This window comes from Heptranchias perlo, chromosome 32 (genome assembly GCF_035084215.1).
Source record: "Heptranchias perlo isolate sHepPer1 chromosome 32, sHepPer1.hap1, whole genome shotgun sequence".
Taxonomy (NCBI): Eukaryota; Metazoa; Chordata; class Chondrichthyes; order Hexanchiformes; family Hexanchidae; genus Heptranchias; species Heptranchias perlo.
The window spans coordinates 5,472,124-5,498,663 of record NC_090356.1 but is presented as its reverse complement, the minus strand read 5'-3'; the positions used below and the strand labels follow the sequence as shown (position 1 = coordinate 5,498,663).

The following is a 26,540-nucleotide window of genomic DNA, read 5'->3' as shown; positions in this document are numbered from 1 at the left end:
TCCCGAGAAACTACAACACCATCCGTGTACCACAACAATCCACATTACATGGCAAATTTACAGATAATGAGGTGTTAAAGGTGGGGGAAAAAATGAAAAATATTCAAATCTTTCATTCTGTTGACTCCTTTACGTTTAGTTAGGTTTTATTTTTAAAACAAAAGTGCCACGACTTAGAAACCTTTGCTCATTGTGTATGAGTCAGGTTGTGGAAATCATCTTACTTTTCTGCCTTATTCTCACCTGCAGCAAATAGTGTTTATGTTACAAATAGCTTGCTGGTTTAATTGCTGCAGTGATGAGATTTCACAGCAGAGCAAATATTGTATTGTATCTCTGTTTTCAACACTGTATGAAATACAGTAAGCGGGAAGGGGAGTGCTCAAGCACTGCTACTTTGATTGATGTTTCTCTTCTGATGCTCCCAGGGGATTATATGGCAACAATAACTGCTGCAGCCAAGGATACCTCCATATGCACATCGTGTCTTAGCTCTGTTTCATCTGCATATCCAAAAGACAGCAGCCCTGGATTTGTAATAAGATTAAAATAAGGTCACGTGGATGAGGCATAAAGAACGGCAATGATAGGGTGAATTTTTTTCCTCTCCTTTCTGTGCCACAGAAACCTGGCAGCATCTTGTCACTGGGTCTCCATGATTCCGTAGTTTGTTGCTCAGGCTGTGAGGTGTGCTGTGACAGAGAGAGAGATGGTCATACTACTCGTATAGCATCTTGCTTACTGATCAGTTGCCAGAAGAGATACATGATTATGCTGGTGCTTTACTCCTTTTTTATCTCTATTCTAGAATCAATCTATAGGCGTGGGGCTCGAAGATGGCGGAAGCTCTACCGTGTGAATGGACATCTCTTCCAGGCCAAACGATTTAACAGGGTGAGTAAATTGCTTTGTTTTATCATCATCTGTATAGTAGTAATCTTGCCTTTTCTAGGCATCATATGTATCCATAATAATTATTCCTTGACTGTAATGCATGTAAAAATATTCAGAGCATGTATCCGATTGGGAAGGGGAGAGAGAAATTAAGTGGTGCTTTCTGCATTATTTACCATGGGGACCATCGACATTGTGGATTTTGTACCTTACTCAGTATTCCAGCTTGCTATTATTTGTATAGATTGATCTTAAATTGCAGCATAGCCAGCACTCACTACAGTTATCTATAATTTAGTTTGTCTGTTACTATGTTTCTTCCTCGAAACCTGGAGCATAATTTTTTTTAATTTTGTATTGCTACTTGCCTTTACATGCTGGCACAAGGCATTTTGAGAGGATGTTATTTGTGGTTTCTTAATACACTACTTTTAAAGTATTGGCAATTTTTTCCTCACCAGCTATTTTGGTGCTGATTGAGTTGAAAGGGTAATTCATAATTTAAAACATTTAGAATACAACAATGCTTTGCATTTATAAAGTGCCTTTTACATAAGAAAGGTGCTTTGCAGAAATGTAATCAGACAAAAATTGACACTATTAGGAGGGGTAAAGAGGTAGGTTTTAAGGAGGGCCTAAAGACAAGAGAGGTGGAGAGGTTTCGGGAGGGAATTCCAGAGCTTATGGCCTAGATGGCTGAAAGCACAGCCGCCAATGGTGGGACAAAGGGAGCGATGGATGTGTAAGAGGCGAGATCAGAGGAATGCAGTGTTCTCGAAGGGTTGTAGGGATGGAGGAGTTTACAAAGATAGGGAGTAGTGAGGGTATGAAGGGATTTGAACATTAGGATGAGAATTTTAAATTGGAGGCATTAGGGGACCGGGAGCCAATGTATGTCAGCGAGTACGAGGGTGAGGGGGACTTTTGAATAAGCTCATGTTTATGGAGAATGGGAGGCTGGCCAGTAGAGCATTGGAATAGTAGAGTCTGGAGGTGATAAAAGCATGGATCATTTCATTAGCAGATGGGGTGCGGCAGGATGGAGATGGGTGATTTATGGAGGTGGGAATAGGTGGTCTTTGTGTTGGAGAGGATATAAGATTTAAAGCTCAGCTCAGGGTCATATAGGATGCTATGGTTGCGAACAGCCTGGTTTAACCAGAGACGATGGCCGGGGAAGGGGATGGAATCAGTAGTGGGGAAACAGACTTTGTAGAGGGTGCGGGGGTTGAAGACAATGCCTTTGGTCTTCCTGATGTTCAACTGGAGAAAATTGTAGCTCAACCAGGGCTGGATGTTGGACAAGCAATTGTAAGTGACTTGAGGGAGAGTTTTTTTTTCAGGGGCCGACGCAGATGGATGTGGGATACGAGGAAGAAATAGACTTGTCTGATTGAGACGATGAGAATAGAGGCCACGTGAGATGGCAAGGTCAAAGAGCTGGCTGTGAATGTGGGTAGGAGAGCTTATATGGAGGGAGGTTATGGGAGGACAGGTAGGCAGTGTACTTAGAGGAGAGAAGGCAAGGTGAGTTGAAATGGCGATTCGAATCACAGAGGATGAGGAGTCTTTCAGAGCAGCGACTGAGGGAGGAAAGGAGTGAGGACATCTCTGTGAGAAACTCAGGGTGGATGGGCGGTAGGGAACAAGGATATTAAAGGCGAGGCGAAAGAGGTGGAACAAGCGGTGCTCATATAAGGAAAAGGTGCCAGGTTTGGAAATGCATTCACCCAAACAAAATACCATTTTGTTTGGATGAATGCATTTCAAAATCCTAAACTAGTACAAAATACTGGACCCTGTGTATTCGACCTCAAGCTTCCTGTAGATGAGCAAGAGTAGGAATCCAAGTTTTTCTTCTCTTCAGCGGCGAGAAGAGAAACCATTTCTAGCGATACTGTGGCTACGAGAAGAGTGCAACAAAGCAAGGTCAGTCCCACTGAGCTGGACAGTGGAGGAGAGATGTTGAACGATGATAGTGTGGTCAACTAGATCAAATGTAGTACCTGTTACTCCTATAATGTGTGCTGTGATAGATATTTTCCAATATTAAAGGTGTCATACTTTGTTTTCACAGTCTGTGATGACATAATAGCAGCTATGTGACCCTGTGATTGTGCAATCTGAGTTTCCAGATCTGGGGCAGGAGGAATCTGTTCAAGGTGGAGGGAATTGCACCTCAACAGAGCTGGGACCAATGTTCTTGCGGGAAGGTTAAAACTAATTTGGCAGTGGGATGGGCACCAGGATGAAACAGAGGAGAAACAAGGTGCGCAGAGGACTGGGAAGGACAAGTAACACCAGAGTAAAGAATAGTTCAGAAATCGGAGGGATCAGACACGGGCAAATGCGAGGCAGTCCAATATGAGTTTAGAGTCTATGTGCGTAAACACATGTAGCGTGGTAAATAAGATTGGTGAGCTACAGGCTCAAGTCGCCACATGACATAGTGGCAATAACAGAGACTGGCTCAAAGAAAGGAAGTAAAAACAGAAAATGCTGGAGAAGCTCAGCAAGTGAGGCAGCATCTGAAGAGAAAGAAACAGATTTAACATTTCAGGTTGACGACCTTTCGTCAGAATGTTTCGTCTTTGACCTGAAAGGTTAACTCTATTTCTTTCTCCACAGATGCTGCCTCACTTGCTGAGGTTTTCCAGCATTTTCTGTTTTATTCCAAATTTCCAGCATCTGCAGTATTTTGATTTTGTCAAAGTAGGGGAGGATTAAGTACTTAATATTCCTGGCTACAAGGTATTCAGGAAAGATAGGGAAAAAAAGAAAGGGGGGGGGGGTGGCAGGACTGATCAAAAACTATTTATAGCACTGGAAAGGGATGATATAGTTGAGGGGGTCAAAGACTGAATCTATTCGGTTAGAATTAAGGAACAGTAGAGGAGCTATTATGCTCCTGGGTGTATATTATAGACCACCAAATAGTGGGAAGGAGATAGAGGAGAACATTTGCAGGCAAATTACAGAATGATGCAAGAACTAGAGCAGTGATAATGGAGGACTTCAATTATCCCACGATAGACTGGGGCAATAATAGTGTAAAGGGCAAAGAGGGGGAGGAATTCCTGAAATGTGTTCGAGAACTTTCTGGAACAGTGTGTTTCCAGCCCAACCAGGAATGGAACAGTGCTGGATCTAGTTCTGGGGAATGAAGCGGGGCAGGTGGAGCATGTTTCAGTGGGGGAGCATTTGGGGAATAGTGATCATAATATCATTAGGTATAGAATAGTTATGGAAAAGGACAAGGAGCAATCAAATGTGAAAACGCTGAACTGGAGGAGGGCAAATTTCAGTGAGTTTAAAAAGAAAATCGTGCCCAGGTGGATTGGAATCAAAAATTGGTAGGCAAAACAGTAATTGTTCAATGTGAGGCCTTCAAGGAGGAGTTGGTTCGGGTACAGAGTAGACGCATCCCTACGAGGACAAGGAAGGGCATCCAAAGCTAGAGTTCCTTGGATGACTAAAGATATAGAGATTAAAATGAAACAGAAACAGGAGGCTTATGACAAAAGTAAGGTTCATAATACGGTAGGGAACCAGGCTGAATACAGAGAGTACAGAGGAGATCTAAAAAAGGGAATAAGGGGCAAAGAGAGAGTATGCGAATAGATTAGTGGCTAACATAAAAGGGAACCCAAAAAGCCTTTTATAAATATATAAATAGTAAAAGGGTAGTCAAAGGAAGCATGGGACCGATTAGGGACAAAAAAGATCATCTTGTAGAGGCAGAAGGCATGGCTGAGGCACTAAATGAATACTTTGCATCCGTCTTCACTAGAGAAGAGGATGCTGCCATTGTAGCAGTAAAGGAGGAGGTAGTAACAATATTGGATAGGATAAAAATAGATAAAGAGGAGATACTTAAGATTAGCAGTACTCAAAGTAGAAAAGTCACCCGGTCCAGATGGGGTTGGTAACCAGACGACACAGATTTAAGGTGATGATCGGCAGAAGAGCCAGAGGTGACATGAGGAAACCATTTTTTAAGCAGCGAGTTGTAATGATCTGGAATGCACTGCCTGAAAGGGTGGTGGAAGCAGATTCAATAGTAACTTTCAAAAGGGAATTGGATAAATACTTGAAGGGAAAAAAATTATACAGGGCTATAGGGCAAGAGCAAGGAAATGGGACTAATTGGATAGCTCTTTCAAAGAGCCATCACAGGCACGATGGGCTGAAAGGCCTCTGCCTGTGCTGTACCTACCATGATACCATGAAATCGCTCAAAAAAAATTGAACTGCTATTTTTTTTCTCAGTAACTCAAAATTTCTAATATTCAAAATAAGGGTGTAAACAAAATAAGAAATATATTTTAAAATGGTATATATAAATTTATCCATTGATTTAGCCTTTAATGTCGTCTTCAATTTTTTTACTTGGAAGAACCCAGCCTCTTCCAAAAGCCAAGGCTTGGACTTGATGTTATTGCCCAGACTTGTGACTCTGAGCTTAATTTGGATTGTGCATTCTAAGCATGTGTAGTATACCTAATTTCCCTGATGCAACTGTACCATTTCACTCAGCTGAACTGATTTTTTTTCTTTAGCTTCTAGCAGTGTCTGCTCAAGGTTTTTTTTTCAATATATTTGAAGAAATGCCAGTAGACATTGACTGTGTCTGTGCGTGTGTTCATGTGTTACTTACCTGTTGTAGCTTTTGTTTTCTGTTCTATAAATTTTGGATAGTATATTAAACTGAGGAAGGAGAGAGAGTGCAAGCAAGAGAGACAGGTGAGAGTATGTGTGCGTGTGTCTTTAACTTAATTGAAAAAAAAAACTAAATAAAGTTGAATTTTGAAGCCAGCTAATTATCTCACCTGTGTTTTGTTGAAAGTAAGGGAGTACTTATAAAAGGTCAATACTAATTGCTTACCCTGTGAGACTGAGATTCTACTTCCAACATCCGTGTGATGGGGGAAGAGAGAGAGAAACAGACAAAGACACAAATAGAAAGATAGACAAAGACACATAGAAAGATAGACAAGCAGTTAGTTTCCTTCCTCAATTAAAGGTAGGGGCAGTGATGAGAGTGAAGGACTGGTAAAAAGTGGAATGGGGAGGGGAATGGAAAGGAGCTGCTGATAGTCACATTTTCCCTGTAGCCCTAGCCAAAATTTCAGCCATTATTAGCTCCTTTTCCCACCACCTCCTGCCTTAAAGGAAAGGAGAGAAAGAGAAGTAGAAAATGACAGAAGCAAAAAGAGTTGGGAGAGAAGCAGAAGAGGAGAGACCGAGAAAGAGCAACATGAAGATAATAGACAGTCAAACTTACTTATGGGAGGTTGACAAATATTATAAAATATTATAAAATCCAGTATTTTTGTGCCCAAGGTGAATGGTAATGGATTTCTGCCCTTGTCAGCATCAAGCATTTCCAAGTCAAGTATAGCATAGTTTATATTTGGAGTAAAGCACCAAAAATGCAGCTTAACTCACAGCCTCAAGAGTATTCTATACTCCTCGTCCGACATTTCTAATTCACACTCCAGCCATCTTTGTGGCCTTTTTTTTGGATGAGACTGCTAAATTCATGCTGACAGCTTTGTGCTGTGGACTCATGCCTACTGGGAATAAAAGGAAAAACCACGAAAGCTGGAAATTTAAACTAAAACAGAAAATTCAGGAATGACACGGGATGTGACCCTTCACCAGAACTGTTGTCTGTTCCATTCTGAAATAGGGTCATACTGCAAATGTTAACCTTTCTCTTTGAGATGCTGATTTATCTACTATGTATTTCCAGGATTTTCAATGTTGGTGTCTATCAGTAACTGATTGCCCAAACTCTCTCTACTTGGTACCTTTACACCTGGCAGAAAGATAAAACTTTAACCCATTAGTCTGCACTGGATTAAAACTCACATCTCAAAAGATGAAAGGAGAGAATCTAATCCACTATTCCATCATGTCTTAATATTTTAAATGTTCACTTGTGAAAAGTTCACTTTCCTTATATGGATTGCTTCAATTACTGAATGTTTTGGGCACTTGTCAATATGTGGATGCAAGTTCTCTACACCTTGTGTTTTGTGTAGTTTGCTCTCACTAATATAGTCATCACTCACAATGGTTCAACAATGACTTGATGAGTTATAATATACAGTGGCTTCTGTGTAATCCCCCAGTATCACAATAGCAATCGTTCCTTTATTGTGGCTTTTTGTGTATGGGATATACTAACTGAAGGCTTTTGTTTTAATTACTGTTGTAATCAGTCATGTGACATAACAGCTGATATCTTTAGAAGATTTTCACAATAGAAGTGTTTAGACAGTGGCCGTCTCCACAATTTCAGCTGCCTGTTGTCTGTTTTACAAATACAGTACTTACATTACAAGATATAGGGCATGCAGTAAAGTCTGATATCACATAGTGAAATATTTACTTGATTGCAGAAGATTTTGCTATTTATCACTGCTGTCCAAAATAGCTTATCAAAACTACCTACATTAACTTTGGCACTTGGGTGGCGTTTCATTGAAAACGAATTGTAAGTACCTGTAACTCCTGTAGGTGGTGCTGTGATAGGTATTTTCAGTGTTAAAGGTGTCAGTCACACTGTGTGCCACACAATAGCTGCTACTTTATAGTGAGTGTATATCACTCTGGTTGCCACTGAAATCACTTTGAATTTTTTTCATAGTAACTGAAATTTTTGTATCCAAAACAAGGGTTTAAATAAAAAAAACGTAAAAACATATTTCGCAACAACATGATTAACATTATCCATTGAATTGTCTTTTCTATGTTTTAATGCCTTCATTAATTTTTTAGTCGAAGGCCTTGGAATGCATCAATACCGTTCAGTTAGCTGTACTTTACTGAAGTAAAATTTATATTGAGTGCTTTTTTAAAAGACAAATGTAAGGAATCTTACAACACCAGGTTATAGTCCAACAAATTATTTCGGAGATAATCTCCGAAAGCTTGTGATTTTAAAATAAATTTGTTGGACTATAACCTGGTGTTGTAAGATTCCTTACATTTGTCCACCCCAGTCCATCACCGGCATCTCCACATCATTTTTAAAAGACAGCATTTGTGTATGTGTGTGTTTGTACATGAGAGAAAAAAATGACAATGATCGCACACGTAGCTTTATTTAGTTTTCTATAAACTTTAGAAAGTGTATCCAACCAAAGGAGGAGGATGGGGGAGCAGAAAGAGAGACTGAGTTATTGGAGAGAGTGCTAAGCAGACATCATTTGCTTCCCAGTGGAAAAAAATTGGAAGGCAACATGGCTAGTGCTCAACTTGCACACCACCCAGTAGCATGAACAGCTCACCAGCCCACCACCCTAATGGGAGAATAGCTTATGGATTGGTGGGACAAGAGAGTTGTTACCAAATATTTAAATATGCTGCTTTTGATACTCAGCCTTTGCACTTCTATTCCAATGTTAACAGAATGCCTTTAGTGCAGCTTAAGTGTCCTTATTGCCTAACATATTTTCGTCCCTTCCCCAGTTTAGAAGTACTTGTGTAAGGCTGAATCTAAAGGTGAAAAGCATGGAATTATGTACAACAAAAGGAAGCCCTCTATTTAGATTTGTGCAGAAAAGAAGATGGCAGCTATAGTTTTTATTCTGGCAGTGTTGGGTAAAGAACAGTTAACTGTAGTAACATTGTATTAATAATTATAAAGTGATTACTTTTAATGGGGGCTATATCTAGCAGCAAAAAATAGTTAATTGCAGCAATTTGTTAATGTATTGATTGGGCTTTCTGGAACACTGAGTCAATACCTTTCAGTGGAAATCCAGCTGATCAGGCAAACAAATGCAAGGGGAAAAAAGGGACTAAAAAAAATGATCTTGCCAATATACTAGAATTCAAAATATGCAAATTAATAAATCATTGTTTAGAACATTCACTTTGGCCCCCAACTCTAGGGAAATAAGTAGTTGCAGGTACCAGTGTAAAAATATATAGTCAGTTGATCAATTAAGATATTTATGCCATCTATAAGTTCATAAACCATCTTAATTATGAAGAAACTTAGAGGAAATTAGAAAGGTATTTTGTTTTTGAGATTTCTGATGGAATTTTGAAGTATTGCCAACAACAACAAAAAAAACCTGTTATGACATCCTTCACTATACTCGTATATGGCAGGACTGGATCTGTCAGGTTAAGATTAATATGAAATTACTGAAGGCACTAGAAGCAAGATAATTTTTCAATTGAGCTCGATCAGTGTTCTCTGAGATGGAAGCAACCTAGTGGTGTTAGCCAATTTGAAAGAAAACTTCACAGCAGATGGATTTCCGGTGATGTTGCACAGCAAGGTCTCAGCTTGCCTCTGAAGCTGTTACTTAAGGAGATTTTTGTGCCCATAGTCACACTATTATCATACTTTATTTTTGCCTCAGTACTGTGATTTTTTTCTTCTTGTTTCTTCATTTGTTGAATGTGGCTTTGTCGAAGAAAGATAAAAATTGAACAATAAATCTTGAAATTTCCCATTAATTTCAAAGCTTTCAGCCACCAAAACTCTTGGTCTCCAGCTATCATAGGATCTGCTATTTTTAAGTCAAGAACTATAGGAAAGCGCTCTTCTTGTATGGTGTTCTGCAACGAATTGGGGAAATTAAAATATAAATAGCTGCTGTGTAAAGAACTTGATGGAATTGAATTGTTCTCCCCATTTATGGAAGAAAGAATTGAGATAGTGAAACACAACATCCTGGATGAGGATACCTGACAGCCGTTGAGGGAGAAAATTTTTTCTTTGGAAGTAAAGTATTCTCTTTCCACGAAGGTATGCAAACTGAACAATTTGTCTAGGCCATAGTGTCAGAAGATGGCTCACATACCATGTTGATTGGCAGTAACTTTCTTCAGCTGCATTAACCAAGAGATGCTTGGGGTGATTTTCACCTGCTTCCCACTCCATTTATGCTGGGAAATGGGGCAGCAGGCAGTTGAAATTTTTTCTAAAAATCACCCACCCCTTGGCCGCCCAAGGCCTGCCCAATGCGATTTTCGGGTGAGCTTGCAAATTGGCGGCCAGCAATTCCGTTCAAATCAGGCAGGTGCCTACCTGACTCTGCGAATCCTACACTAGTTGTCAGGCCCCATTTTCAATTTTCAGTACCAATGGGAGGGGTGTTTGCTGTCCACATTCTGACCATTAGTCTTGTACGACCTAGCCAGTGGTCCTTAAAGGAATCGCTGGAAACCCCTCTCAAAATCGCCACTTAAAATTTTTGAGGGGCCAGGAGAAGCAGGAATGCTCCTCCTCACCCCATAAAAGTACTGTGATCTGCCGGCTGCTTAGTGGGCCTCACCGTGGAGTGCCTTCTTCCTCTTCTATAGTTTTCTTCTGGCTTGGCTCCACAATGGATCTGTTGGATGTCCTGCCCCCCAGATGCTGAGCTGTTATTAATCACTCCCCAGCTTGCTAATGGGTCCCGAAGTTGAAAATGGTTTGGACCTCACGCTACTGGTATCGGGCAGGCAGTGTGAACGCTGCACACACCGCCCACCCAATACAGGCGAATGTTGAAAATTGCCCCTGCTCATCCTGACTGTGCACCCTGCTAGCTTTTGAAGAGCAAAGCTTATTTTTGATGGTTTAACCATTAGTGATAATAGCATTTCCTCTCTCAACATTTTAGAAGCTGAGGTGCCTGGTCAACCAAACTGGACCTAATGAAAGGCTGTTTACAAACAAAGACCAAATCAACACAATGTCAGATTCGGTTTGTGCATTGCCTCCTTCACAAAGACAACAGAAACCATTACCAGAAAGCAGCCACAGAAGCCATTTTTATGTTGTTACAATGCTAGGCATAACTACTAATTCCTATAAAAATACATCATATAGAGATTCTTATGATACGAAACAGGATAGATTCTCTGGTCCTTCAGTGATCTGTTCCTAGAACTGCCAGTGCTGATATTTTAATTTTGTTTTTAAAAGCAAAACTGAATGAGAATGATTTGAAGTGTTTCCTATTTATATTCAAATTGTTAAATCAAGGTGGAACACCCTAAAGCTGCTGCTTTTTTAATTCTCTGAAATGGTAACGAAGTTTGGAAGAAATCAGAACCACTTACTTCCACCTCCTCACTCTTGAAGTGCTTAGCGTTGTGAGCCCACAGCATGAAGAAAGAACTGTTGTCAACATTCATCTTGATCCAACAGATTTGCTTCTTCAAAAAAAATTACATTGCCTGCACTGTCGCAACTCTGGGTGCAGATTACACCATTCCCAATGATGAGTTTTTCAAGATCACTGCAATATTATCTGTTTAACTTGGATTAAAATGAGAAGCAGACAGCAATAACACAAGATCAGTTAGAATCTGATGATTTTGGAATCAGTGGTTTGAAAGTGAGAAATCTGGTACAATGTCTTCTCCAAAAACACAGCGCTGTAAACACAATCTATATTGCAGCCTCAGGCTTTGTGTTGTGTAGGGCCTTGACCCAGTGATCAGCACGTCAAGATTCCTTTCACCATATTATCCTTGAGTGACTGAAATCAGTTTGGTTACCTGCTGCTGAAAGTGTTAATTTCTGCTTTGATTAAAGTGGACAGTTGCTGCTTTTTAAAAAAAAAATACGTGTCTAGGGCCTTTTTTGTCTTTCGTATTCTGCAACTTGTGGCAGGGGAATGCTCCCCATGATAAATTTTAATTGCTGCTTGATATGTTACCTCTTCCCGCACAGATTTATGTTACTGATACTTATTATTGTGAACACTGAAAGAAGGAATGGTTGGAAATTGGCAGTGTTTTAATATTTTTGAAGGCTCAGATAAACTGTCTGGATTCTGGCCTCTTGACAATTTTGTTAAATAGTGCCTTTTGCATTTTTCTATACTTTTGCTGGTTGGGAGGTGAAAGAGGATGAAGTCTCTAAATGTGTCATCTTCACTTTATTTTATCCTTCCATGCAAGGGGTGATTATTGTGAGTGATTTTGTTATTCTTTGTTTGGAAATATGGTGAGTTATACAACTGTCAGTATCCTTCAATGACATGTAGTTGTGGTTTTATGCAAATTTGGATTAGGACTGAAACACTTGTGAAGTCTGTGAGGTGACTGGTCAGTTCTGGAATGGGGTGTTTTTCCTTGTTTTTGGATAGGTGAGCTGTTCATGGTTTTCTGTATGTCCCCTCCCTGGCTCTGTTGCAGGAGAAGTGAGTTAGCCTGTCCTGGGCTTCACTAATTATCGCGCAAATGGTCTTGGGATTGATTTAAATTTGTATCGTAGGATGCTGAGTTTTGTGTTTTCTGGGTAGTGCGATATTGTTCTAAATATGCTTGTGCTTGGCGACCCTGACCATGATTATCCTCTCTTTTCTCCACCCCCTCGCCCACCCATTGGTGGTTAGGTTTGGTTGGTTTCAGGCATTTTGGTGGATTAGAGGAAGGAGGTTACAGTATTTTGATTTGTTGTTCTTTGGCTGTGATTCTCAGGATGCAGAAGGCACTATGTAACTGCAAATTAGTTTTTCTTTCTTGTCAATCACTATACAAGCTTGTTGTATGTTGGCATAATGTACTGGTGACATTGTGAAATCCCAGAAAGAATATTATGCTGTGTCTCAAAGGGATTTTCACACACCAATTTGGGGCATGCTCACTTTTTTTTGGAGCATTGTGGGTAAGGACATCTTTATCATGGAATGCATCTGTCCCTCGGCTGGGGTGAGGAATAAAACAGAACTTTCCTTTTCTGATATTTTATGGATACTCTTGAGGAAATTTCCCTAAATTTGAACTGTACTGCTTCTCAATTAAATAGCATTTGGTTTGGTCATTTTTACACAATGAGGAACCAGATTTTGTGTGTTCATTTAAAACAGGAAATGCATTATAACCTAGTAGTGCACGTGTTAGGTAGGGTTGCCCTCTCTATCTCCGATCCCTCTTCTTGATCTCGAAGGATTGTGATTCACTGGGCCAATTCATTCCAGTCACAGTCTGGATGATAGATATGTCCTCATTGCCCTATTAAATATTTACATGATGAACACTGATTCTTTCTCTTCCCCCTCATTTCTGAACTTTTCCTCCATCTGGTCTCTGACCCAAGTATTATTACTTTAGTATTTATAAGTCAGTTAGTAACATAAAATGGACTTTTATAAGTAATATCTTGTTTCACATGTACATCAATTTGAATCTATTTCTATTCACCACAATTACATTTTTATTTTGTCAAACATGCACTTTAAGACAACGAATGTTTGTGTTGTGCCTTTTTAAACTTTATTCCACTTCAAGACATTGAAAAGGTTTTATGTAAGAAAAAGAAATGAGGGGTTGTTATTTTCCACTGTTTTAAAAGGTTCAACAGCAGAAATTAAATCTGTTGATGGCCAAATGAATAAAGGGACTCCCTGGCATGGTGCAAAGCCATACAGATTAGAAGGTCCAAAGTTTGATTCCCAGTCTGTGCTGTTTGCTGATCTCGAAAGGGCAGCAGTTGTGTTACAGTTCGACCTCTGTTGCCCCCAGATCACTATCCTGATCTTAAGCCAAAGACCACTGCGTGTGTGTGTGGTGTGTGTGTGTGACACGTGCGCACACATGTACATCAGGTGAGAACAGAATCAGGCTTTGTTGCACTGTTCCCCATGATCAGTACTTACCGTCTGAACTTGCACATGAAAGAGGCCTCTTGGAGAAAGGTACTAAAGGGCTGTTGTGTCTGGAATCCTACCCCTGGAGGAATCGGTGCCTTCAGGAGACAAAAAAAATGGTTAAAATTTGCAGTTTTAAACAAATCCCAGGCTTATTCTCTACTGCTCTGGAAGATTCAATAACAAATTAAATCCGTGTGAGCTTTCTCTGTAGGAAGACTGTGCGACGCATGTGGGTGTTTGTCAGCAGCATAGGGACTGATTATACCTGAAAGGTCTGATTAAATACAAACCACATTTGTCATGGGCCTTGATTTTTACCAGACGTCTTCACTATGAACGTGATTCAGGTGGCCATTGTTTGTGAGAGCCTGGACAGTGAGTGTTGGCAGGTTATTTGATTGTGGCGGGGATCACAGCCGAGCCTAATCTTTTCTTAAGCTGAGGTCCATATATACATACATATACATTTTTCTGCAGAAGTCATTTTTAGCAATCAGGAACAGGAACTACGCTGATTTCCCAATTCCAGTAGAAGCCAGTCTACCATCCCGACAGATTCATTTTATTTTAACTTTGCTTGCTGCAATTAGAAATAGCAAAGTAGGACTATGACTATGCCTCCTTAAAGGTAACCTAAAGTGTGCATTACCAAAGAAATCCTCTCTTGCCATTCGGAGCACTGGACATGCAGTTTGCATTAAATATTTTTTTTAAATGCTGATCTTTTCCTTTCTCAGGAGCAGTAAGTTTAATCGTGCAGCAGAGACTGAATAAATTTGGGGAAGCAAAGTCAAGCCAAATCTCTTTTGAGGGCAATGTCACTACTTTTTCTTTCTGTAACTGCCCCATAATGAAATGCCAAATATAGTTGGCACTGTTACAAAATGCAACCACAAGATAATTACAGATGAAGAAGACCATTTGGCCCATCTCCGTTCATTTATCCAGAATGACCCTAACGTCCATTGTTCAGTTGGTTCCTAAATAATTCTAGAGTTTTTGCCTCTATTACTGTCTGGGAGTCCATTTCATGTATTGTTCACTCTTTGTAAAGAAAAACTTCCTGACACCATTTCCAAATTTATCTTTTACTGGTTTGAACCTGTATCCCTTTGTTCTTCTTTTGCAAGTCATTTTCTGGATTTACTTTTTCCATATCATTTATTATCTTGTAGCTCTCTAAGCTCATCTCTCGGATGCTTGCTTTCAAGACTGAAAAACCCAAGTTTCTCCAGTTTTTCCTCCAAACTCAAACCTCTAAGACTACGGACTAGCCTTGTGGCTTTTTTCTACGCTGCCTGCAACACTTGACTGTCTGCCTTGCATCTCTGTGACCAGAATTTGATACAGTACTCAAGGTGTGGCCTAACCAGAGCAGACCATGATTGTCGATATAGAAAATCTCTGAGTACTCTTTACCTTACAGTACAGCACTGAACACTGCTGTAGCTAGGGGCCATCCGTTCATTCTCTTGATAACCCTAAGTTAAGCAGGATAGTCAGATTGTACTTAGGTGGTGACCATCCTGACTAATATTTGTCCAGCCGCTACTGTTTCACTTTCCCACCATGGATGGCCCTACTGATAGTGAGGCTACCACTGGTTTAGCTCTTGAGGTCATGATAGCATGGAATTCCCATCACCGAGGTTGTAATCGAGGTTACAGCAGTCCTGTAAATATAAGAAAAAAATTACTATGAAAAATTATGAAAATATTCGACAGTAAGGAGATCAGAATGGTAGGGATGTGATAGAAATGGAACAAACTTGAAGTTCATATGAAAGGCAGTAAGAGGTTTAAATATGTTATAATCTTCAAAATGAGACTTCTGAATATAAAACATAAGTTAAATAGGTGAAGGGACAGCGTTGTAATATGATTTACCACTTCACCTCACTCGTGCGAGGGGAGGTTAGGAGTGTGGTGTGGTGGTAGACAGCCCTCTGGGCTGGGCTAAATTTGAACCCAGTTTCGAAGGTAAAAATAATACATTATTCTTCACATTCTCAGCATATTTATTCTTTGGTAGTCTTTGTAGTCTTCTGGAGCATGTGTTTTCAATAAACCTATTGTAAATGTAAAATAAATGAGCCAAAGTTTAAAAATTCTCCCTTTGTCTTTTAGAGCTACTTGTGCTATGCACCATACCCCTGGCCATGAACACGGGCTAGTGACCTCTTCGCTGCCGGTACTGCTGTGTATCCAGCTACTGGGCAAGTCTTAAGAATTGGCTAGGTTTACTTGGCTTCTGCTTTATTTAATGGCAGCAAACGTGTAACCTCTGCACGGTACTTTCTCCCTTTGGTATGGCTAAGATTGGATAGTTGCCATGTGGGGAATTGCTGACATCAAACAAAATCCTTAGCACTCACTCGAACTAGGTGTGTTTCAGTGGCATGTCTGAAAATCAGTCTGTTAATATGCCAAATAATGCTTCAGCAGCAGTTTTTTGAATTTAAAAGTTAAATATATTTATATAACGTGTCATTCAAAATAGATCATCTTTAGGTGCTGTTCATGGACAGAAAAATGACAGGCTGTACCTTGGGGACAAAAGCATAGGAGTTTGCAAAACACTGCCTGCAAAAATGTTAGATTTTTGGAGAGCTTTAATATTTTGGGTGAAAAGTATGAGAATGCCTTCAATTACAGCTGACAGAAGATTGTCATCAAGTTACACGAAGTGTCTAGTTTCTTTCTGATGGATAATGGTTGTGACCCCTGCCTCCTCCCTCAGTCACCATCCACACATCTGCAGCTCAAATCTGCTGTGACTTTAAAGCTGGTTGGGAATAAGAACATAAGAAATAGGAGCAGGAGTAGGCGGTCCGGCCCCTGGAGCTTCGTCATTCAACAAGATCATGGCTGATCATCTACCTCAATGCCATTTTTTTGCACCATCCCTATATCCATTGATGCCTTTAATATCTAGAAATCTATCGATCTCTGTTTTGAATGCACTCAATGACTGAGCCTCTGCAGCCTTCTGGGGTAGAGAATTCAAAACATTCACCACCCTCTGAGTGAAGAACTTTCTCCTCCTCTCAGTCCTAAATGGCCTACCTCTCATTCTGAGACTATGACCCTGGTCGAGACTCCCCAGCCAGGGGAAACATCCTCCTTGCATCTACCCTGTTAAGTCCCGTAAGAATTTTGTATGTTTCAATGAGATCACCTCTCCTTCTTCTAAACTCTAGAGAATACAAGCCTAGTCTACTCAATCTCTCCTCATATGACAATCCCGCCATCCCAGGAATCAGTCTGGTGAACCTTCGTTGCATTCCCTCTATGGCAAGTATATCTTTTCTTGGGCAAAGAGACCAGAATTGTACACAATACTCCAGGTGTGGTCTCACCCAGGCCCTATATAATTGCAGTAAGACATCTTTACTCCTGTAGTCAAATCCTCTTGTAATAAAGGCCAACATACCATTTGCCTTCCTAATTGCTTGCTGCACCTGCATTTTAGCTTTCAGTGACTCATAGACAAGGACACCCAGGTCCGTTTGAACATCAACATTTTCCAATCTCTCACCATTTCAAAAAATACTCTGCATTTCTGTTTTTCCTACCAAAGTGGATAACTTCACATTTTTCCACATCATATTCCATCTGCTATGTTCTTGCCCACTCATTTAGCCTGTCTATATCCCCTTGAAGCCACTTTGCATCCTCCTGCACTACCTGCTTGGTCCTCCTTGTCTGTCTGGCGGACACCCGGTCCCTCTCTGCCTGCACTTTCTTAAGCTGCAGGATGACCACCTTCTGAAATGTGCTATCCACGTAGCTCTCAACCTCGTGCATACACTGCAGTGATGCCAGCTGTTGTTCAAGCTCTGAAATCCGGAGCTCGAGCTCCTCCAGCTGACGACATTTCCTGCACCTGTGGTTGTCCAGGACACGGGAAGCATACTGGCGTTCCCACATGGCACAGGCCGTGCATTCGATGGGTGTGAGCTGCTCTGCCCTGCCATGCCTCGAATTATTGATTGTTTACTAAACTTAACAAAAATAAATTAAGCCTTTTTTAAAAAAACACTCGAGTCATAACTTATGTCGAGACTGCACAATGTGTGTTTATTTTTTTTAAAAATGCATTGCAAAAGCCTTCCTTATTGATCTAGCTGCGTTAATAACAGTAAAAGATCATTTAAAAAGTGATTGATTATTGGATTATGCTGAATTAGCTGACTGCAGCCAGGAGAGTAATTGGGCTGCCTCAATGTATATGGGTTTGGGAGTGGGGGAAAATCAGCTAGGATTCCCACTCTTGAAATCTATTCAGTAACCCTTGCTTCAAAGTGCATGTTTGTGACCATCCAGTGAGGGGAGGTTTGACTTCGGTTGTGAATCCCTCCATAGTGGAATAAACTGCCAGTACTCATAGTTTAGACTCACGCATCCAGAATGGCTACTTGGGTGAGGTGCCCGAGAGTTATTGGTTTCTGTGGAATTATATTCCAGCAAGATTTGCCACCTTCAAAGGATGAGGGAAGGGGAAATCAGTAAAATAAATTTATATATAATAAATTCAGTTAGGCTTTGCTTGAATCTTGTTCAGTGGGAGGGCGATCACTTATTAAGGGCTGATTATGTGACCCATGTTGCAGTCACATAAGGCTCTGAAATAGGAGCACAGCCTTACTGAATTTACTCTCGAATAATAGAAGTTATAGATGTGGGACCCTAATATTCTGATTCTCTGGCCAGAGAAATCAGTGTGGAATTTTATCCCTCTGCATGAAACTTCTTTCATAAGAACATGAGAAATAGGAGCAGGAGTAGGCCAAACGGCCCCTCAAGCCTGCTCCACCATTCAATAACATCATGGCTGATCTTCAACCTCAATTCCACTTTCCTGCCCGATCTCTATATCCCTTGATTCCACTAGAGTCCAAAAATCTATCTGTCTCCGCCTTGAATATATTCAATGACTCAGCATCCACAGCCCTCTGGGGGTGAGAATTCCAAAGATTCACAACCATCTAAGTGAAGAAATTGCTCCTCGTCTCAGTCTTAAATGGCCGACCCCGTATCCTGCAACTATGCCCTCTAGTTCTAGACTCTCCAGCCAGGGGCAACAACCTCTCAGCTTCTACCCTGTCAAGCCCCCTCAGAATCTTATGTTTCAATGAGATCACCTCACACTCTCTGGAGTTTAGAAGAATGAAGGCCCATTCTGCACAACCTCTCCTCATAGGACAACCCTCTCATCCCAGGAATTAATCTAGTGAACTTTCATTGCACTGTCTCTAAGGCAGGTATATCCTTCCTGAGATCCTTCCCAGCTATTGTTTTTCCTCATTTACCTTCCAAGAATTTTTCCCTATTGTAATGGAGTTGGAACCAATCCAGATGTACCTATAGCTGCAGATGAACTGTGCAAAGTGTGAAATGCATGAGGATTGTCAAACTTCATTGATCTTAGCTCCTTAATCAGTTTGCTTTGCAGAAACTGAGTCCGGTTTAGTAAGTGACTTTTGGATGGAGTGAAATGCATGGGTATTAACAAACTACCCATCAGTGAATGATTAGTGTCATCTGACACCATTGGGGTGCATGTATTGGTACACCAGCTATCTGCTAGGCAAGTGAAGATTTCAAACTGTGTTATGCACAGGAATTATCTAATCCTAGTGATCTTGGATCCTCTTTCAGCTATCTTTGCAGAAACCGAGTCCAGCCTGAGTCTTGATTTGCTGAACCTTTGTGGAAATAAATGTTTAAACTACCAATATTTGCAAATTGTATCTCTTCAATGGTGAACACAATATCAGTATTAAGTTTTCCTATTTAAAATTACAATACAACTCCAAGTTTGTTTTTATGTGCTGATGAATCGAACACACACTTAAATATAGCACCAGCTGGTTACTGTATCTGACTATCAACAACACTGGCATTTTAAACGTACTCTGAGAAAATTGTAATTTTAAACCAGAAAGTTTCAACATTTTAATGCTTTGACTCAGTGGTCCATACTAGAGCTCCTCTGTTTTAAATCAGATTCCAGGAACCCAACCTCCATGAGCCAGCTTTCAGCATTTCCACTGCTAAATCCAGTAGACTGAAAGCTGAGGCCACAAGTCTGCTTCTGAGATAAAGGATTTAGTCATGTCAATGCTGGGAGATGGCTCACAAATGCAAGTCTCCCAGAATCCAGTTTAAAATGATGCAAAGATAAAAGCAATTTCAGAGATGTATTTCTTTAAATACTGTCTCTATGCACCAGTTTAGTTAGCCGACACCTAGCTGTCTCATTTGGGTAGGTGAAAAGTCAGGTGAGACAGCGAAGTGTTAAGTAGCAGCTGTTATGGTAACCATCTGAGCACAACTTGGGTGACTCAGAAGCTGTGCAGTAATTTTGAACAGTTTAAAATGCTCAATTTTTCTAAACAAAAACCATCAGCTTAGCACGGATCTAAAAATATTTAATATACAGATAGGATATATAAAAATACTTATTAAATTGTAATGTCAACAACCGTCGGACAGATTTGCCCCAGAATGTGCATTCTTGTGCCACAGAATGATCATGAATGTTAAAGCAACTGCAACATGTATTATTTTAATTATTATTATTCACACTTAGAAATCAATCATTTGACCCAGATGCCTGTTAGTGATCCATTCCAACTATTTATCTGTATGGATATTTTACTGGAGTGAGATTATTGGCTCTACCTATGGATGTGCATGATTAGAAAAAATTTGGCAGCTTTGCTGAAATGTAATATATGCATGGATTGATATCTTAAGCAGATGGTGATGTGTTTGTAATCCGCTGCTAATGCTAATTTTGTTTACTGTTTTGAGCTTCTCTCTTCGCCTGCCCCCCCGCCCAATCTGCCCCACTGCTCGGAAATGACTGTGATTAGTTGCAGAGGGAAGCTGTCATATTCAGTATCCCACAGCCTCCATGTATCTTTACTTTCTCCATTGAGACAGTCGCAGATTTGTGCATATAATAGTTGTATGCGCTTGTGCATGGCTTTGTAAAAATAGCCTAGGAAGAATAAAATCTGGGGTCCTTCCTTAAATTCCAATTAGTTTACATATGACTACATCGCAACATATATTTAATTTAGACATGGTTATAAAAATCCACTCTGACCGGTACATGGCGTATGGTTGCCTGAAAGCCCTGTACCATAAAATGATGGTGTACATATCATACAGGGGGGGTTGCTGAACGGTAGTAGAATATATCCCTACAGCGTGAAAGAAGAAATTGAAGGATGAATCATCCAAGTGCGTTCACAGACCAATTAGGTTACGGGGGCCATTGGCAGATGTTACGAGTTGTTGCTTGCCCACCCTTCCAGCTGGGGAAATGTAAGGAGATATGAAAAAAGGGAAGGGGGAAAATAGAAAGTAACTCTCTGCCCTCCCACAAAAAAAAACTGTTATACCACATCTATATAACAGAATAGAGTATTTTCTAAACCTGTTTTTTCCCCCTATAATTTCATCATGGAATGCTGTAAATGAGTCATTGACCTCATTGTAATCTCTGCAGTCAATTAATTTAACAAAACAAAAATAGATTAAAATTGACCTTTTGTAAATTCATGCCCATCAGTGTTTCATGCAGAGCCCAACTATGTGAAATCAAGAGGATTAAAGGTTTTCTTTTACAATATTTAATTTTGAATATCTACTCAATGCTGTCCCCATTCACAATTTCCGTTTCTGCAGGGACTCAAAGACGACAGTAACATGCTGTGTGGTCATATCCACATGTTTGACATTTCAGCAACTGACGAGAGAGCGCATTAGGGAGAACCACTGCACACTAGAGAAGTGCTGGGGGGAAGAAACCGCAGTATTATTTTTTATAATGGCTGTATGGGGCGCACACACTTTAGTAATGAGTATTTTTAAAAACACTTCATTATGGGGCAGAGCAGCAACCACTGCCTCACTAAAACGCTCTGCTCTTAAAGAGTATGACATTGCTGTACCAATATGTGCAATAATTGCTCGCAGGCACAATCATATTGATGTATGTTGCTGTGTGGAATATAAGCCAATTGTACAGCAGCTGTACCAATATGTAACATTCTGGTATAACAACATTCTGGAAAGGTAAAACATATCACAAAAGATATGGCCTTTCTACGGCGCTCATAGATCCAGTTATTACACATGCATTATTTTAGTGCCTAAGTGCCAATGGGATCTGCTGCAATGTTTCAAAACTGTTTTCTTGATTTGCGTTTTCCTTCCTTTAGGTGTAACAAGTCTCCTTTCTGTGGCAGATAGTTTCTGTTAAAGGAATTGTGGTTTTAATACAAGACTTTGCTATGCTGGTCTCAAGTACTTCACTTTTGAAGTAACTGGAAATTTTATCGTAAGATCCCTAGATAGAAGCAGCCTCGTTTCTGTACTGTTACCACGTGCATAAATTGATACTGATGTGGGCTCTGTGTTCGTACTGCTTTTAATAATAATTGAGGAGACAAATAGCAAACAAAATTTAATTCTGCGCTATGCAAAGTAGTCCACATTGATTGAAAAAAAAATATGCATCACATATATATAATAATTGGAATTCGGACAAGGAAAGTAAATGTGAAATCATACTGCCACTCTTGCATCGATGCGAGGTGGTTTTTAAGTGGCTTTATAAATAGAGGCACAGACTACAAAAGCAAAAAAGTTATGGTAAACCTTTATAAATCACTGGTTAGCCCCCAGCTGGAGTATTGTGGCCAATTCTGGGCACCACACTTTTGGAAAGATGTCAAGGCCTTAGAGAGGGTGCAGAGGGGATTTACTAGATTGGTACCATGGATGAGAGTTCAGTTATGTGGTTGTTCTCCTTGGAGCAGGGAAAGTTAAGGGGAGATTTAATACAGGGTTCAAAATCATGAAGGGTTTTGATAGAGTAATTAATGAGAAACTGTTTCCAGTGGCAGAAGGGTAGGTAGCCAGAGGACACAGATTTAAGGTAATTGGCAAAAGAACCAGAGGCAACGTGAGGGGAAAAAAAAATTCTGCAGAGAGTTATGATCTGGAATGCAAAGCCTGAATGGGTGGTGGAAGCAGATTCAACAATAACTTTCAAAAGAGAATTGGATGAATACTTGAAGGGGGGAAATTTGCAGGGCTATGGTGAAAGTTCCACCATCCTGCTCTAATTGGATAGCTTTCAAAGAGCCAGCACAGGCAAGATGGATCGAATGGTCTCCTTATGTGCTGTATGATTCTATAAAGTGTGCATATTACTTCAAACTAAATAAGGAAAGTAGAACCAAAGGACATAAATTCAATTAGTGAAAACATAACACAAAATTGAGAGAAAGAAGTGGCAGTCCATCAGGCCCACTCCATCTATTATGGACTTCCCTCCCACACTACCTATTGATTCCCCTACTTTAGGGAATGCTTAAGTTCCTTCGCCTATCTCCTTTGGGGAAATAAAAATTGAACAGTATTAAATATCTGCTTAGCCGTCAGGTCATTTTTTAAAGGTGCCAGCTGACCCTAAAGCAAATACTTTGACTGGGACTTAGTTCCTTCCACCTGTGCACTATCCTGTTGGGGGTAGTATTTTTTCTAATCTCTAACCTTGCTTGAGGCTAATGAATTTTGTGTTTTTATTTTGATTTGCCTCGATTTTACAATTTTGATTTGATTTTGTTATGTTACTTTTATCTCCCTGGATTTGTAAATGATTTCTTTTAAGAAGAGGAATTTGTTGAATCCCAGTAGGGTAGGACTTTGTAGAATCCCCCAGTCTACTAGGACTTTTTCATGTTATGTGTATTTACTGTTACGTGTTCCAATATGGATTACCCTACATTTATACACATTCAAATCCATCTGCCATATCTCAGCCCAGCTATAGAATTGGTTCAAGTCTCTGTGAAGATCGTTGATCTCGCTTTGACTTGTTACCTGCGGTGCAACGAAGGTTTACTAGATTGATTCCTGGGATGGGAGGGTTGCTGTATGAGGAGAGATTGAGTAGAATGGGCCTATACTCTCTGGAGGTTAGAAGAATGAGAGGTGATCTCATTGAAACATAAGATTCTGAGAGGGCTTGACAGGGTAGATACTGAGAGGCTGTTTCCCCTGGCTGGAGAGTCTAGAACTAGGGGACATAGTCTTAGGATAAGGGATCGGCCATTTAGGACTGAGATGAGGAGAAATTTCTTCACTCAGAGGGTTGTGAATCTTTGGAATTCTCTACCCTAGAGGGTTGTGGATGCTCAGTCGTTGAGTATGTTCAAGGGTACGATCGATAGATTTTTGGACTCTAGGGAATCAAGGGATATGGGGCCCAGGCGGGAAAGTGGAGCTGAGGTCGAAGAGCAACCATGATTTTATTGAATGGCGGAGCAGGCTCGATGGCATTTTCTATGTTCTTATGTTCCTATCAGGGCATTTTCTCGTTGATGCAATCTTCTGCTGATTAGGCATGCTTCAGCTAAGGCCAGGGGATGCAATTTATTACAATGGGAGATTTTTAATAGTGTTGTGACAAATCCCTCAAATAATGAAGCAGTCTGAGCCCGCATGCAGCAAGACCTGGACAACATCCAGGCTTGGGCTCATAAATGGCAAGTAACATTCGTGCCAGACAAGTGCCAGGCAATGACCATCTCCAACAAGAGAGTCTGACCATCTCCCCTTCACATTCAACGGCATTACCATCGCCGAATCCCCCACCATCAACATCCTGGGGGTCACCATTGACCAGAAACTTAACTGGACCAGCCATTTAAATACTGTTGCTACAAGAGCAGGTCAGAGGCTGGGTATTCCGCAGTGAGTGACTCAACTCCTGACTCCCCAAAGCCTTTCCACCATCTACAAGGCACAAGTCAGGAGAGTGATGGAATACTCTCCACTTGCCTGGATGAGTGCAGCTCCAACAACACTCAAGCAGCTCGACACCATCCAGGACAAGGAAGCCGGCTTGATTGGCACCCCATCCACCACCCTAAACATTCACTCCCTTCACCACCGGTGCACCGTGGCTGCAGTGTGCACCATCCACAGGATGCACTGCAGCAACTCGCCAAGGCTTCTTCGACAGCACCTCCCAAACCCGCGACCTCTACCACCTAGAAGGACAAGAGCAGCAGGTACATAGGAACAACACCACCTGCACGTCCGCCTCCAAGTCACACACCATCCCAACTTGGAAATATATCGGCCGTTCCTTCATTGTCGCTGTGTCACAATCCTGGAACTCCCTTCCTAACAGCACTGTGGGAGAACCCTCACCACCGCCTTCTCGAGGGCAATTAGGGATGAGCAATAAATGCTGGCCTCGCCAGCGACGCCCACATCCCATGCACAAATAAAAAAAAATCTAAGTTATGGAAGCATTTAGTACTAAAAAGGACGAAGCAAAATAAATTTCAATCAGGAAACTGAATCTAAAAAAGTACAATTTTATTTCTTTCCCACTGCATTTCCACAGTGAAATTGCTGTGCATTCATCTGTTTTTGACAGTGGAACTGGGAGCGGTACAGAATTTTGGTCACCCATTCACAGAAACATTGAGTTCTCAAACATCTGATAAGTACCTAATTGTAGTAACTATTGCTTGGCAAGCCTCGTACTACAATAAGATCTTTATTCAAATAGTTGCCATTGAAAACACAACAGCTCTTTTTGACTGTGGCAGTGGTGTTTGGAAAAATTGGCTGAATTCTTTAACTTGTAAGCCGATCATTATACGGCTGCTGTAGTTTTGACAATATGCTGTTACCTATTAATTTTTAATCACTAGGAAATTTCAGTAGTAATTCTAAAAATTAATTTTAAATTCTGCATATGGTAAGAGTCTGTTGAATTGATGGATTACTGCGCTGTAACTGAGGATAGAATGCAGGTTTAAAACTGAGAGCAAAAAGATCCTAAGTCATACAATGTAGGATTTAGAGAAATTCACCTCCATTCTTTGTTCCTCCCTGTTTTTTTTGAAGTTGGTGACTCATTTTGAGTGTGATTTCATAGGTGACAGTTTTCCTCTGGTGCCACACCTACCAAACTGTCAGGATTCAGTGCAATATAATTTACCTAGGGTGTTGTGAGTAGAATGTGTTGCCAGACTTCAGTCATGACACACTTCAACATTCCCTTAAGCTCAAAAAGTCAGTCTAACGTCCTGTTATGATGCTCCAGTTGGCTGAGTAAAGGTGAAGTAGGCATTGTAATTTTGTTGGTATCTGCAATCTGTTTAACTTCTCTCCCAGTTAGAGGTGTTTGTGTAGAAAGCAGCATATGATGGAGAGAGGTACAAAAGTGAAACGGTTGCTGTCTTCTACTCCATGTTGCTGCTGTTGGAACTCAAAAGTTGAATAGCTTTTTAATGCCTGTGTTGTTGTGTTCTTAATAGCAATAACAATGGCAGCACATGCAGAGTGGAAGAGATGAATGTTTACACCCATTTCCCATTCAGTGCTGGCTGTTGCATTGTGGGATTGACCTTCATTCAACAATCTCTTGCACTTGAGCTCACTTGGGAGAACAGGCATGCTTGTCATGATAAGTGGGCACAACGTGAATAAACCAATACTAAAAATGTGTGTTAATTGTATTTTTCTTCTCCGCAGAAGGCCTACTGTGGACACTGCAGTGAAAGGATATGGGGTCTAGGCAGGCAGGGCTACAAGTGCATCAACTGCAAATTGTTGGTCCATAAGCGCTGTCACAAACTTGTTCCTCTGACCTGCCAAAGGCATATGGTAAGTAGCACATATCTCCATACGCTGAATGTTGGCATTGGTTTATTGTTTAAGTCTACTTTTGTTCCTCATTCCCTCCCCACCTTGGTATTGCTCACAACTAAACTACTTACTGCCAAAAGGAATGGATGTTTTAAGCTGCAGTCTTCACCACAGCTGTGTGATGCACTACTCCATGACTAACTGGTTAAACGTGGCATGTTCTGTGGGTTTTAATTTCTCCCCATCTTTCTTTATAGCAGTTAAACCAGTGAATTCAATAATTAGTATAATTGCTTCCATGAATAAGTTAATGCAAACAGATTGTATCAGTTTTGAGGAG

The 26,540-nt window shown here is 40.6% G+C and overlaps 1 protein-coding gene across 1 annotated transcript in view; it reads left to right on the top strand.

Moving 5' to 3' along the window:
* The window catches only part of prkcz (protein kinase C, zeta), a 377,802-nt gene that overhangs the window by 183,337 nt on the left and 167,925 nt on the right, over positions 1 to 26,540 (top strand). Inside the window, exons 5-6 of the mRNA XM_067970242.1 lie at positions 809 to 894; positions 26,087 to 26,218. Of these exons, the coding sequence (XP_067826343.1) occupies positions 809 to 894; positions 26,087 to 26,218 (218 nt within the window). The remainder of the gene's footprint in view (positions 1 to 808; positions 895 to 26,086; positions 26,219 to 26,540) is intronic.